The 14,948-nt window shown below is 37.7% G+C and overlaps 1 protein-coding gene across 7 annotated transcripts in view; it reads left to right on the top strand.

The window, feature by feature from the left end:
* The window catches only part of COG5 (component of oligomeric golgi complex 5), a 482,330-nt gene that overhangs the window by 141,748 nt on the left and 325,634 nt on the right, over positions 1 to 14,948 (top strand). For all 7 annotated transcript variants that reach the window (XM_050925473.1, XM_050925465.1, XM_050925485.1 and 4 more), the window contains one exon: positions 7,676 to 7,796. In XM_050925473.1, coding sequence (XP_050781430.1) covers positions 7,676 to 7,796 — 121 coding nt within the window. The remainder of the gene's footprint in view (positions 1 to 7,675; positions 7,797 to 14,948) is intronic.

Genomic DNA, 14,948 nt, shown 5'->3' with positions numbered 1-14,948 from the left:
TATTTGTGGATGTTTTCTACATTTTCAAATGTGTTGATTTCATTTACAATACAGAATACAAATTGTACAGTACTCACTTTATATTTATTTCTGATTACAAATATTTGCACTGTAAAAAACAAAAGAGTATTTTTCAATTCACACAATACAAGTGCCATAACACAATCTCTTTATTGTGAAGGTTGAACTTACAAATGTAGAATTACATACAAAAAAAAAACTGCATTCAAAAATAAAACAATATAAAACTTCAGAGCCTACAAGTCCACTCAGTCCTACTTCTTGTTCAGCCAATCGATCAGACAAACAAGTTTGTTTATATTTTCAGGAGATAATGCTGCCCATGTCTAGTTCAAAATGTCACCTGAAAGTGAGAACAGACATGACGCTGTTATAGCTGGCGTTGCAAGATATTTACGTGCGAGATGTGCTAAAAGATTCATATATCCCTTCATGCTTCAACCACCATTCCAGAGGATAAGCGTTCATGCTGATGACAGGGAAAACAGTCCAAAGCACATGTTCATTTTCGTCATCTGAGTCAGATGCCACCAGCAGAAGATTGATTTTCTTTTTTGTGGTGGTTTTGGTTCTGTAGTTTTCACATTGGAGTGTTGCTCTTTTAAGACTTCTGATAACATGTTCCACACCTCGTCCCTCTCAGATTTTGGAAGGCACTTCAGATTCTTAAACCTTGGGTTGAGTGCTGTAGCTATCTTTAGAAATCTCACATTGCTACCTTTTTTGCGTTTTGTCGAAGCAGCGAAAGTGTTCTTAAAATGAACACCATGTGCTGAGTCATCATCTGAGACCGCTATCTCATGAAATATATGGCAGTAAAATAGAGTCGGAGACATACAGTTCTCCTCCAAGGAGTTCAGTCACAAATGTAATTAACACATTATCTTTTAAACGAGCTTCATCAGCATGGAAGCATGTCCTTTAGAATGGTGGCCGAAGCATGAAGGGGCATATGAACGTTTTGCATATCTGGCACATAAATATCTTGCAATGCCAGCTACAAAAGTGTCATGCAAATGCCTGTTCTCACTTTCTGGTGACACTGTAAATAAGAAGTGGGCAGCATTGTCTCCCATAAATGTCAACAAACCTTTTTGTCTTAGCAATTGGCTGAATGAGAATTAGGACTGAGTGAACTAGTAGGCTTTAAAGTTTTGCATTGTTTTGTTTTTGAGTGCAGTTATGTAACAAAAAAAATTTACATTTGTAAGTTGCACTTTCATGATAGAGATTGCACTACAGTACTTGTATGAAATGAATTGAAAAATACTATTTTTTATGTTTATCATTTTTACAGTACAAATATTTGTAATAAAAATATGAACTGAGCAGTGTACACTTTGTATTCTGTGTTGTAATTGAAAACAAAATATATTTGAAAATGTAGAAAAACATCCAAAAATATTTAATAAATTTCACTTAGTATTCTATCATTTAACAATGCGAGTAAAATTGCAATTAATTTTTTTGAGTTAATCGTGTGAGTTAACTGTCATTAATTGACAGCCCTAGTTAATATATGTTGAAGGACAGCATAATAGGGTAGGTGGCTCATTTTAATGCTGAAGGTGTATCTTTTTAGATGGATGGTTCATATTAATTTGGGCTGAGGGTGGGTGCGGGTACAAGGGCAGAGTATAGGTTGTTTGGTCTCCTGTACCTCTATTTCCATATGTTTGAGATCAAACTTTATGTCTTGGTATTGTTCTCTTGAGGTTATTTCTCACTTAATGCAAGCACAATTTAATGAAGAGTTTGGGGAATAATTTCTTTAATATAGGGATGGCCAAAGTGCAGCCAATTGTACTAAATGTGGCCCACACCATTATTTTCGTCTTTAATACATAAGTGAAACCTGCAGAGAATATAGATATTGGTGAAGAGAGAGGGACTGGAAGGAAACTCTTTTTAGTAGGCGTTAAATACCTTAACAATGGGTTTTTATAATAGTGAAATACTGTTCAGTAGAACTTGGAGAGAGGTGCTGCCATGCAAATGCAGCTTATAGTTTAAAAACACAGAACCTTGAAAGGTAAATGAACTATTGTTAAATATTTGGGTTTCTATTCATGCACATTTACAGTAGTTTCAGTGCGTGAACTAGGAATGTATCTGTAAAGCTAGAGATTTACTTGTGTTATGGATGCTGTTATCCCCTTTGCTTTTTCTTGCTGTCCATTTATAGCTTTTTGTCATCTCTAATATTATTATGAACTGCACTTTCGAGTTTCAAATTGATAAGTGTCTGATTTTTTAGCTATGCAATCAGCACTGCACTTCAGGTTTCAATCCTTTTGGAATTGCAGCTGAACAACTTTGCTAAATCACAGAATGTTTAAGGGCTTGTTTCTACTACTGTTACTCGTATTAAGTAGCACTTTATTTTGCAAGTAACCCCATTGATTTCTATGAGACTACTCGCAAAGTGAGATATTACTCAGCATGCATAGGTTTGGATTCTGCTATCCTTAAGTGTTTTAAAGCAGTGGTTCTTCAACTATTGTACTGGTGACCCCTTTCACATAGCAAGCCTCTGAGTGCGACCTCCCCCCCCTTATAAATTAAAAACACTTGTTTGTTTATTTATTTAACACCATTATAAATGCCAGAGGAAAAGCGGGGTTTGGGGTGTAGGCTGACAGCTCACGACCTCCTATGTAATAACCTTGCGACCCCCTGAGGGGTCCCGACCACCAGTTTGAGAACCCCTGTTTTAAAGTATAAAGACCTCTTTATAAACACTCCCTTCATGACATCATTGTCAAACTTCTAACCTCTCTGGTTTATTGCTGTTTATACTTTGCCTTGCTCTGCCCCCACAATATCAGGGGCTTTAGCAGAATCACAAAGCATGCTTCCTCCTTTACATCATAAAATCCTCTTCTGAGCATGGTCTTAGTCTTACCTTTGCAGATCACAAGCTAAAGAGGGATTAACAGTTAAAATATGCAGGTGAGGTACATGTAGCTTAGAAAGAAAACTGCGAAGAAAATAACCTACCTAACCAAACATTTCCACAACTCCTTTGAACAAGCACACGTTTATAAACTGCATGTAGTATGAATTTTACGTTTTATATAGAAAACAAGACAAAAAATAGAACCATTTCTGTACTTAGATGTGAGTAATACAAAATATTCACAAATAGATATCCCACCGCGCCTCCCCCCCCCCCAGTAAAGAACACACAAACTAAATATATTTGTTCTAAAGACAAGAAGGTGGTGGACACACTAAAACTGAGAACATGGCAGAACACTTAAAAAAAATCAGATATTCTGATTGCTCATAGGGCTGTATCTTGCACTGGAACAGCTACAGGCAAATCTCTGGTTACTGAGGAAGGTCTTAGTTAAAAAATATGAAAGTATTTAGTATTTAAGTACTAACTTGAGAGGTTAGAAAATAAGAGGTTCTTGGATTTTTTTTTTTTTTTAATCCTTAACCACAGCAGCTAATGCCTCTCTATTAGTATGTTGATACAGGAGCAGTTCCAGGAAGACAGAACCTTTTTTTGCTTTCAGTTGAACTAGTCAGTCCAAATATTTAGAGACCTCAATATCTTATATCGGGGTAGGCAACCTATGGCACGGGTGCCGAAGGTGGCACACGAGCTGATTTTCAGTGGCACTCATGCTGCCCGGGTCGTGGCCACCAGTCTGAGGGGCTCTGCATTTTAATTTAATTTTAATGAAGCTTCTTAAACATTATAAAAACCTTATTTACTTTACATACAACAATAGTTTAGTTATGTATTATAGACTTATAGAAAGAGACCTTCTAAAGTGTTAAAATGTATTACTGGCACGCAAAACTTTAAATTAGAGTGAATAAATGAAGACTTGGCACACCTCTTCTGAAAGGTTGCCGACCCCTGTCTTATATATTATTTGAACATGGTCTATCAGATGTTCTTTACATGTGAAGTACTTGTTCTGCTTTTAAATTTCAGCATATAAATATAATATAATCCATAGAAAAATAGAATATAGCAATTCATTTATTTGTACTCAAACCAATGAACTACATAGCTGTTAAATAAGATTTTTCTTCACAGAAATACCCAAATATATAATCTAGTGGAACTCCCAAATTAGTCAATGTAAAAGGAATAAATACCTTTTTAAATATTAACCGTTATTAACTTGGGTAAAACAAAACACTGTCAAAGGAAAGGTATAGGATAAATCAGTGTAAAATTGCTTTTGTAAAATTGTACATTGTAGCTGCAATGTCTACATATTTGTCATTCTTAAGAATTTTTTTCTCTGACCTAAAATTTGGCATAAATTATCATAATAGGGATAATATTTTATCAAAATTAGGAGAACCATTATTGTAGGTGGTTTATTTTCAGCCTACTCCAAAACTAACACTTTTTTTTACTTTTTTTTTTTTTTTTTGCTCTTATATCTAAATATAATTTTTTCCATTACTTATTTTTTCAGTCTGATAACTCATTGTGGGGATCAATTGCTATACCTGTGTGTGTGTGAGAGAGAGAGAGAGAGAGAGAAATAATCAATAATAAGTAAGGCTGTGAGTCTGTCACGGATTCTGTGACTTCCCGTGACCTCTGCAGTAGCTGATCCTGGCTCAGGGACTGCCCAAGCCATGCAGCCCCTGGCCAGAAGCAGCAGTTTGGGTGTGTGCAAGGAGGCACAGGGCTACAGACGGGATTGGAGATGTATGGAGGTGCTTACCTGGGCTGGGGGGCTCCCTGGCCCCCACTGGCATGGCCCTGCAGCTCCTAGGCGGTGGAGGGGCCAGTGGGGTGGGGGTGTCTTTGTGCTGCCCGTGACCACAGGACCTGCCACCGTAGCTCCCATTGGCTGTGGTTCCCGGCCAGTGGGAACTGTGGCAGCCAGTGCTTGTGGCAGGAGCAGCAGGGCCCCTTCCCTGACCCCTCTGCTGCCTAGGAGCTTCAGGGATGCGGAGCCAGGTAGGAAGCCCCTGCCAGCCATGCCAAACCCCCTCTCCCCCAGCACCAGTGGGGTCCCGGGCCACTTCCCCAAGCACCTGCAGCACCCCTGGACCTTCCCCCCTCCCCCATCGAGCACCCTCAGCCCCCCACCCAAGTTTTAGTCTTGTTGGGTATTTTTAGTAAAAGTCATGGACAAGTCACGGGTCTGTGAATTTTTGTTTACTGCCCATGACCTGTCCATGACTTCTACTAAAAATACCCATCACTAAAACGTAGCCTTAATAAGTTAATAAAAATGAAATAGGCTTTTAGTACACAATATAAGCAATCTTCTAAAGATTGTTGTTTCCTGTTCTTAGAGTTCACATCTGGCTGAATTTTTCTGTGAATATTCCATTTTAGTTAAGTCAAAAAGCAAGATATTGGCGCTATACTGTACTTTTGAAGCACATTATAGTCTACAAAGCTGCTGTTTCATTTCTGTTGCTGAAATTTAGTTCATAGACTGTAAAAGATAGAAATATATGTGGATTAATATTTTTCTAATTCAAGAAGCAAATTAATTGAATTACAAACGTTTAGTAAGTTACAGTAGTATGATCCCCACATGACTTCCATTATCATTAATGAGAGTCATGTGGGGAAGTCCTCTGGCAACACTGAAAAAAAATTACTCTTCAAGAAGTGTATTGCCAAAAGAAATGAGGTTTACTGTGTTTTCAGTCGTCTGGATTCAGTGGAGCATCCCTTTGATTTTTTCTTGTTGTGTCTACGTGTTGAAGGATACTAAACTGAAAATACCTTTTCTTTTGTCACTTTGTGCTAGCATCCAGAGGGGAAGTGACTAACAAGCAATACTTTGGATTTTCTCTTACATGATGCATTCATTTGTGTGGGTGTGTGTATCTATGTATACGTACTTGCATGTTTGATTTCCAAAGAAATTAAATAAACTTCAGTTTACAAAACATTATGTACTCTGCAATGTTGTCAGATAAATATTTAATAAGTTAAGTAATTAATACTTTTAACTTAATTTAATCTTGACTTCCTTAAATTAAATGACTCAAAAGATCCTCTCTTGGGCAAGAGATATATATTCCAGAACCACTCCACCTTCTGTCATCTTCACAAACCTCTTATGTATCTCCATTATTCACAATTTTGTCATCATACTTGTTTCTGATGTCTGCAAATCTGACAGTTTCCACTGCCACAACCTTGTAGTTTTTCATTGCATGGATTCCATTTCTGATGAAATCTACACCATTTCTTTGTCTTTTCTTGCATTGAATCTCTAAGTCCTATTTCTTAAGATTTCAGCAGGCCCAGAATGTTGCGTGTACGATGTGCCGTGACCACACCAACCTAATCCTATGTGAACTGACCTGGATCCTCAAGATCTAGTTTATAATTGCTCTCCTTTTTTTTAAAAAAAAAACCTTCCATGTTCCTTTTTACTTTTATTTTTAGTACTACCTCCGATCTGTTGTTTCATGCAATCTCGCCACTGCTGGTGCGAAAACCTTCCCCTCTGCGTCTCATGCCATCTGGAAGAACCTTCCTGGCTCTCTCCATTTCATTTAAAAACTTGTCTGAAAATAGATCTCTTGTGGCTTGGATGTACCTCTTAATGTCTTTCTCCTTCTGCTTTTTATACCTAGAAGAGGAAAACCTGGCTCAAGATTTATCTGAGAACAGTCAATTAAAAAGCCAGAAACCTATTATAAGTGCCTCAGAAGTCAACAGTATTGTGTCCTAGATCAAAGTTAACAAAGGCAAAGCAAAAACATATGCAATTGTGTTTTCTGAATAAGATATACTTGGATCTTACTTTGTGCCTTCCAGCCAATCTCAAAACACTTTACAAGATTATGAATTAAGTTGACTTAATTGACTGAACAAAGGTTTTCATAGATTCTAAGGCCAGAAGGGACAATTATAATCATCTAATCTGACGTGCTTTATAACACAAGTCATAGAATTTCCCCAAAATAATTCCTAGAGCATATCTTTTAGAAAACATCCAAACTTGATTTTAAAATTGTCAGTGCTGGAGAATCCGCCATGATCTTTGGTAAATGGTTTCAGTTGTTAATTACTCTCCCCATTACAACTTTATGCCCTATTTCCGGTCTGAGTTTGAGAGTAACCGTTCTAAAATTCTTTCCCAAAATAGAGTGTTGTAGATATTCGGAGAGTACATGATAATACATATATTGACTGTTTGGTCAGCCTTAAGATTTATCATCTCCTGAGATAGAACAAAATAAAATCAATATTTGTTTTTTTGTTTTGCTTCTGGTCAAACTTTGATCAGCTGAACAAAAATCCCTTTTTACTGACATGGGTAAACTTTTCTGTGAAAGACATTATACAAAATAAAGCTAAATTGTCTTTATGTATAAGATGTGATGTAACTTTTCAAGTGTTAATATTTCATTTTTGCATAGCAAATAAAATCAGAGGCTTTTGAACAACATCATGTGCTGTAGCATTAATAGTTAAAATAGTGAGCACTGTTGTATAAAGTCATAGAGTACTTATGAACAAATTGTCATCATTTATCCGTGTCCATCTAACTAACCACTAGGTCTCTGATTCTGCAAATGCTTGCTTGTGTGTTTTGTATTTAACTACAAGCATATACTCAAGAGTTTCCAGGAGTGGGACCTGAAACTATACATGGCTAACATTGAATATTCACTTAAAGCCATAATTTCCACACAGGCAGCCTGTGACTTGCTGCGGAGAATAATACGCATCTTGTATCTAAGTAAGAGACTTCAAGGACAACTGCAAGGAGGAAGCAGAGAGATAACAAAAGCTGCCCAGAGTCTCAATGAACTTGGTGAGTCCTCTTAGTTATTTTAGTGGCATTTAAGTTTCTGCTCATGAGAACTGCAGTTTTAATTTTTGATAGTGTGTTTTTTTGTTTGTTTGTTTTTTAAAAGATGAAATTAAAGAATTGTCTATTTCCTGATCTGAATTAGAGACCAAGTTTACACTGCAGTGTAAGCACTAGGTTAGTAGAACTCGAGTTAGCAAACTCTGTGTTTATTAACTTAGGGATTGAGCATCTACACTCACTTGCAGCTCTAGGTTAGGAATTGTTGAACCCTGGGTCACAATCTTGGTGCCTACGTCTACACTGCATTATGCAGGCCCACGTCCAAATGTACATGTCACAGACTTCCTAACACCCTCCCAGCATGTGGCAGCTCTAGCTCTTTGTTGATGGTGCAGTGTGGGAAAATTTGACTGTCCAAAGGACAAAGAAAGTTGGCACGTGGGATACTTTTGACAATTTCCCAGAGCACAAGTCCAGTGGGGCTGTGTCTACAGTGCAAAGCAATAGAGCTTGAACCCTAGGTCCCAGCTTCAAACAGGCTTGAACCTTTCACTCCCATAAGGTTCTAGGACCTGGGTCCGAGCCCTGGAGCATGATTTGTGTGTCGACAGGAGGAGTGTTAAGCTTGAGCCTGAGTTTGAACCCTGGGCTTATCTTGTAATGTAGACATACATTTTTCATGAGGTTTACCTTGATACAGTTGACTAATTATAAGAGAAATCCTCTGATAATGAGTTACATGTTGGGCACAGACTTACTTAGAGTAGCTAATTTCATATCAACCTGTGACTACATGGAATACCTGCAGAGAGGGAAGGTTATTTAGCAATAATGTTGGCTTTTGAGAGCCATTATTCCATTGGGTTTAGAGTATTTTGAATTAAATGTATTTTGTTTCTTTAAAAAAATTAGCCAAACCTGCAGCCTTTTTCTGAAAGTCATTTTAATCTCTCAAATCTCAGTAATAGCTGGTGTATACAAAATCTTAGCAGCTGTTGTTATTTCTTCTTTGATTTAATGGTATTCAAATTCCATCTTCTAAAAATAGGATGTGGGAAGACTGAACAATTAAACATTCAGAATTATCCTAAGGTTTGTTGTGCATATTTGTCATTGCTGATCTTTTCATACTCTGTAATCAAAAATTATTAGATAATAATTGTCTTTTTATAATTAACATATGCTGTGATGCAAATGAAAGTCTATATTTATTTATTTGTTTGTTAGAACAATTGGATGAAAATGTTTAAGTATCAGCTATAATGTTCTAAGTTAGAATAGTGAAGAGTACAAACCCATTATCTTGCCAATGAATCTTTTGTTTCAACCAGGTCTTAAGCAAGTAGTGAGTGGGATTAATGTGAATGAAATAATTAGTTAAAATGAATGTATTTAATTTGGCTTTCAAAAGTTTTTTTTTTAAATTTACAGTGGTTTATACCATCTGAGTATTAGCGCTATACTTTTTTTTAAGGCTCTCTGTATCACTCACTGTCTTTCTACACTACTTGAAGTGATGCGCAAGAACCTTGTCAAAGGACTTTCAGAAATCTAATAAATACATTCACGTAGGTGTCACTGTTCTCATATTTCATGTTGAAAACTACAATCTTTCCCTAATGCTTATGAAAGTCTATTAATAAGTTTTCTCTAAGTGTGGTACTTGAATTATGTGCCCTGGTTAAGTAATGAGTCTCACTTGCTACCAGACGGAGGGTGGAATCCTGGCACCATTGAAGTCAATGACAAAACTCCCCTTGACTTCAGCAGATCCAGGATTTCACTCCATGTGCTTGCTACAGGGCACTATAGTTTCTGTGCACTATAGCATTTGCAGATCTGAGTCCTTAGATACTAAATATACCCATAGGCTTTTCTGACCATTTCTACGTTTTAGCATTTACAGAACATTGATTTTAATGTTTTTTTGTTTGTTTTTTTACTGAATTCAAACTAAGAACTGTACCACTGAATTTGTGACCGGATGTTTCCTTTTATGAAGGTTTTCAGCTGGTCTTGATTTAAAGATCATTACTCAGTGGGAAGAAAAAATAACATCATAATCAGGGGCGGCTCTAGGCATTTCGCTGCCCTGAGCATAACAGGCAGGCTGCAGTCGGTGGCTTGCCTGCGGGAGGTCCGCTAGTCCCGCGGCTTCGGCGGACCTCCCACAGCTGTGTCTGTGGGAGGTCCAGAAGCTGCGGAACCAGCGGACCCTCCGCAGGCACACGTGTGGGAGGTCCGCCGAAGCCGCGGGACCAGCAGACCTCCCGCAGGCAAGCTGCCGAAGGCACCCTGCCTGCCACCTCCACGGCTTGCCGCCCCAAGTACGCGCTTGGCGTGCTGGGGCCTAGAGCCGCCCCTGATAATAATAAAAGCAAGTCCTAAATGTTAGGTGGAGATGATTTAAAAAAATTCCTACTTTATCAGAGGAAAACTAGACATTTTTTTTCTACTCTTTTAAGGGTTTTATTAAGGTGGTGGTATTCCACAGCACTTCAAGGCAGGAGATGTATAGTTTAACTATGGAGATGTCAGTAGCAACTGCATATTTAAAGTTGTAATGAGATTTTCACTTAACAGGTCTAAAATCTTTCACACTTGAATGACTAGATTTAGTCTCAAAATTTGGCACAATAAACCCTTTATAGGACGATATATATAGTGTGTCATTTTCTTTACCAGTTTGTGTGCACAGACTGAGTCTCTAGATATCTAAAAAATACTAAATTCCCTTGTAATATATATTTACATGTAGAAATTGCCATATTGGGTCAGGCAAGTGGCCCACAGCAGATAAGGGAGGTGTTTAAAAAAAAAAAAAAAAAAAAAAAAAAAAAAAAAAGGCCAGAGTGGACAGCTATTGAATAACCTGCCAATGAATGTGGTGTTTATTTTTAATCCCATCAATTATTTTATTCCCTAATGCATAAGGATTAATCTCTCTCATTATTTTAAAAATATATGTTACTGATGTTCTCATTATCCATATTAATATCTAATCCTTTTTTGACTCTACTGAACTTTTGGGCTCTGTTTATTTTATAATATTTGTCTTTCTTATATAAATACTGAATTTGTCTGTTTGATCCCATATGTATGTAATACTTATTCTCCCCAAGAGGGGGGAGAGGGTGACCTCACTTTATACACATTTGCTAGTTGGTCTGGATGAGCAAGTGGGGAGCACATGCTGAACCCTCTAAAAAGATATATAGCAGGAGTTGCTCTCACCCACACTTGACCTGCTCTGGTTGGTTGGTTTTATTATTTAGTCTTCTGTTCTGAAAGGGCTTTGACAAGCGCTTGCACAAGAGGTTGCGAAATGGTCATTGGGTGAAAGGTAAAGGATTGTCATCAATCAAAAACTGGGTAAGAGACAGAAGGCTACTGATAGGATTAAATGGTTAATTTCCAAAATAGTGAAAGGTTAACAACTGGATACCTCTACATTCTCAGCTAGGTCTGGAAGGCGGAGGGGGCAGCGAGTAGTGGGGTAATAATTTAGATTATAGTTACTTAAATTAGTCAGGACCAGAGAGGACTGTGAGAAACTTCAGAGATCTAACCAAGCTAGGTGAATGGTCGGTGTGATGGCTGACAAAGTTCAGAGTTAGTTCTATAAGAAAATTAACTGTTTTTCCACTTTTGTGCTTGTAGAATATTAATCATAATTCTCAGGTAACCTTTTTTTGTGGTCCATATGTTCCCTATCTTCGCAAAAACACAGGAAGTAGAACATAAACTAATTTACAAACTCTTCAGCTCTTTTAGAGCTACAAAACCTTTGAATTCTCTCTTGACTGAGGTGCCAACCCCTGTCTCAGAGCAAGGGTTTGCTCTCTGTGCAGCTGATCAGATATGTGAATGTTTTGCAGAAGAAAGCATTCATTCTTTCCATATAGCCCCTCTGTGGCTTTTTCTAGGATTTTCCTTCCCACAGCACAACACGAGATGTCTTAGTACTGATACTTAAGTCCTGAACTAAGGGTACACCATGGACCAAAAACCAAGAGGCTATTACAGATGTTGTTTGATTCAGCGATGTTTTCCTGTTTAGAACAGGAACCCAATGCAAAAGAGATAATGGAGGAGGATAAAAGGAAAATGAAGTGTTTTTAATCAGTTCATATTTAAGAATAATTTCTGTACAGGATGTGGAGTCCTGATCTTCTATTCCATGCTTATTTTATATCTCTGGGTCAGCATGGCTTTGTTCAGTCTTAACAATTTATCATCACGGTATTTGAACAAGTCTTATTACAAAGCTTTGAAAAGGAAAGCCTCCCTGCTTCTAGCTGGACAGGATTTACTATCATGGACTAGGGAAGTGCATGGGAAAAATATCAATGTCCTAGTGCAGGGGTAGGCAACCTATGACACGCATGCCGATGGTGGCATATAAGCTGATTTTCAGTGGCACTCACACTGGCTGGGTCCTGGCACCAGTCCGGGGTGCTCTGCTTTTTAATTTAATTTTAAATGAAGCTTCTTAAACATTTAAAAAACCTTATTTACTTTACATACCACAATAGTTTAGTTATATATTATAGACATATAGAAAGAGACCTTCTAAAAATGTCAAAATGTATTACTGGCATGTGAAACCTTAAATTAGAGCGAATAAATGAAGACTCGGCGCACCACTTCTGAAAGGTTGCCGACCCCTGTCCTAGTGAATGAAGTTCCCAACTGTAGTTGTATAAGCAGTGTGGACAGCTACTCCTACAAAACCAGGCCCTGTGACGACTACTAGCTGTGATTCAATGCAGAAGAAAATAAAAAGACATGTACGCTAAATAAATTCTCTAAGAGGATCAATTGCTTTACTGGGACTAAACAGACAACTTTGAAATTAGAAATTTTTGAAGATATGCAGAGTCAGTAGAGCACAAAATACTTCTTGTTACTGAGGGAATAAAAATTAAAAAATAAAAAGAATTTACCAAAGCAATAATATTATCATTGGATAAGAAAACCTTCCTGTGCATGAACAGAAAAGCTCAGTGATGTATAGGTTGTTTTAGTTTTTAAATTAAACTGCTTGATGTTAAATTTACTGCAGGAAAGTTGGGTCTCTGGGAGCCATGGCTAATGACATGCTGGAGTCTTTGACTATTGTGATTAGAAAATTAAATTGAAAAGGCACAGGCCTTTCCTTATCGCTCTTGCAGATAAAATCATAGATAAAGAAACTCCTGAAAGACCTTCTGCTTTAGTTCACCTCTCTGACCCAAGTACTTTTTGTTTCAAGCTCTCATTATGTGATTAACATTCAAATTAACTCCAGAACAGGTCGCCATGTTGCTTCCATTTTGCAAAAATTTAATGTCCACAAACTATGTCAAAAGTAATTAGGCTAAGCAACATTAATTTGAGGGAAGGGTAACATTGGACAGCTGAAATCAAATGCCATATTTCTAAATTGCTTTGACCTGCTTGCAGGTAAGTTGTTTTTTTTGTGTTTTTTTTTTTTCCCCAGTTCTCAGGCAGCTGACTCCACTAGTATTTGAAAGAATACCAAATTACTTCGCAAAATCTAAATCTTTTTGGGGAAGGTGATGAATAATGTTTCGTTTGTCCATACACAAAGTACTGCTCATCAGTATTCAAGTAACACATGAATAATGAAGACCTAAATTGTTGTATTAGGTATATATAGCAACTTAATTTATCATTGAGCTTTCGTACTTAGGTCTAGTCTACACGAAGACATTAGGTCGATATAAGTACATCGCTCAGGGTTGTGAAAAATCCATACCCCTGAATGACACAGTTAAACTGACCTGACCCATGGTGTAGACCACATTAGGTTGATGGGAGAATTCACCCATTGACCCAAGCTTCTGCCTTTTGGGGAGGTGGATTATGTATGCCTCTGGGAGAACCCCTCCTGTCGACGTAGGTAGTGTCTTCACTGAAGCACTACAGTGGCACAGCTGCAGTAGTATTTTAAGTGTAAACAAGCCTTCAGTTGGTATACTTAGCTCCCACTTCTGGCTCTGGCCTCCAGCTTCTGACTCTTGCTTCCATTTCCCTGCTTTGGATGCTTGCTCCGGCCACTAGGTAAGACTGTCCACAACTCCATCCCTAAAAGATTACGATATCTGTTTTTCCCAGGATTAAGCTTTTGGTTCTCATAGATGCTCTGAGATGCTTTGATTGTTTGCTAAAATCCAGTGTATTCAATAGAGTTTTTTATTCCCAAATATGAAGACTTCATCAGAGAGCTATATTATGTCAAATTTTAAGACATGATTTAATAGTCTGGTTTTTTTACTCTAAAAGGATTGAATCTTAATGGTTATATTGTTGGAATGCCTTAATGTCCAATTTGCAGAACATGTCAGAAGTTAATATTTTATTACAGTGGATTTAAAAGAGCATTCAATGTATCATGCACAGTATATTTAGTAGTTGCCCTATGTTTGTAAATCCAATGAAGACTACTATTGTGTATTTTCCCAGTTTTTGTGGGGAGAAGGGATTCTTAGTTCCCTCCTGCCCTCTCTCTTCTCCTATTGTTCCCTGCCTTACTGAAAAACTCTGGCTCTGTATTCTCTATGCTGCCTCCCATCTGAAATAGTTTTTTAAAAAATAAACAGGTTGTCTTCAGAGCAGGGGTTGTAATTCTTTGTCTGGTTCAGTGGCATCAGGCTTATAGCTTCCAAAAGTTAATCAACATATTAGGTTTCTTAAAGGCTAAGACAAAAACAAACATACAAGCAAAACCTTTACAATTCAAAGTAGGTTTTGTCTGTCCACTAGCCAAATTCCAGTGTCCCACTGCCCAAGGGCACACAATTGTTCCCTGCCTTATTGAAAAACTCTGGCTCTGCATCCTCTGTGCTGCCTCCTTCTCTGGCCCCAGATGCTGCTACTTCATTTTAATTTATTTGTATTACCATATAGTAACTAGCAGCCCTAGTCATGGACTTAGACCTCATTGTACTAGATGCTGTACAAATCGAACAAAATCTGGAGCTTCAGAAATCACAACACTGATTCATGTGTGACGATAATGAAGATTTCAGGAAGGAAATGGTAGCAGAAATGAGCAAACAAATACTAGAAGAGAAGAGGGAGGAAATGGTATGTAAAGAGATGTCTTCAAGCTGTGGTGAGATGGGTGAGACCAGTAGTGGAGAGCTT

Source organism: Gopherus flavomarginatus, chromosome 1, assembly GCF_025201925.1.
Source record: "Gopherus flavomarginatus isolate rGopFla2 chromosome 1, rGopFla2.mat.asm, whole genome shotgun sequence".
Taxonomy (NCBI): domain Eukaryota; kingdom Metazoa; phylum Chordata; order Testudines; family Testudinidae; genus Gopherus; species Gopherus flavomarginatus.
Note: the sequence above shows the minus strand (reverse complement) of the source record. Positions and strands in the feature narration are given on the sequence as shown.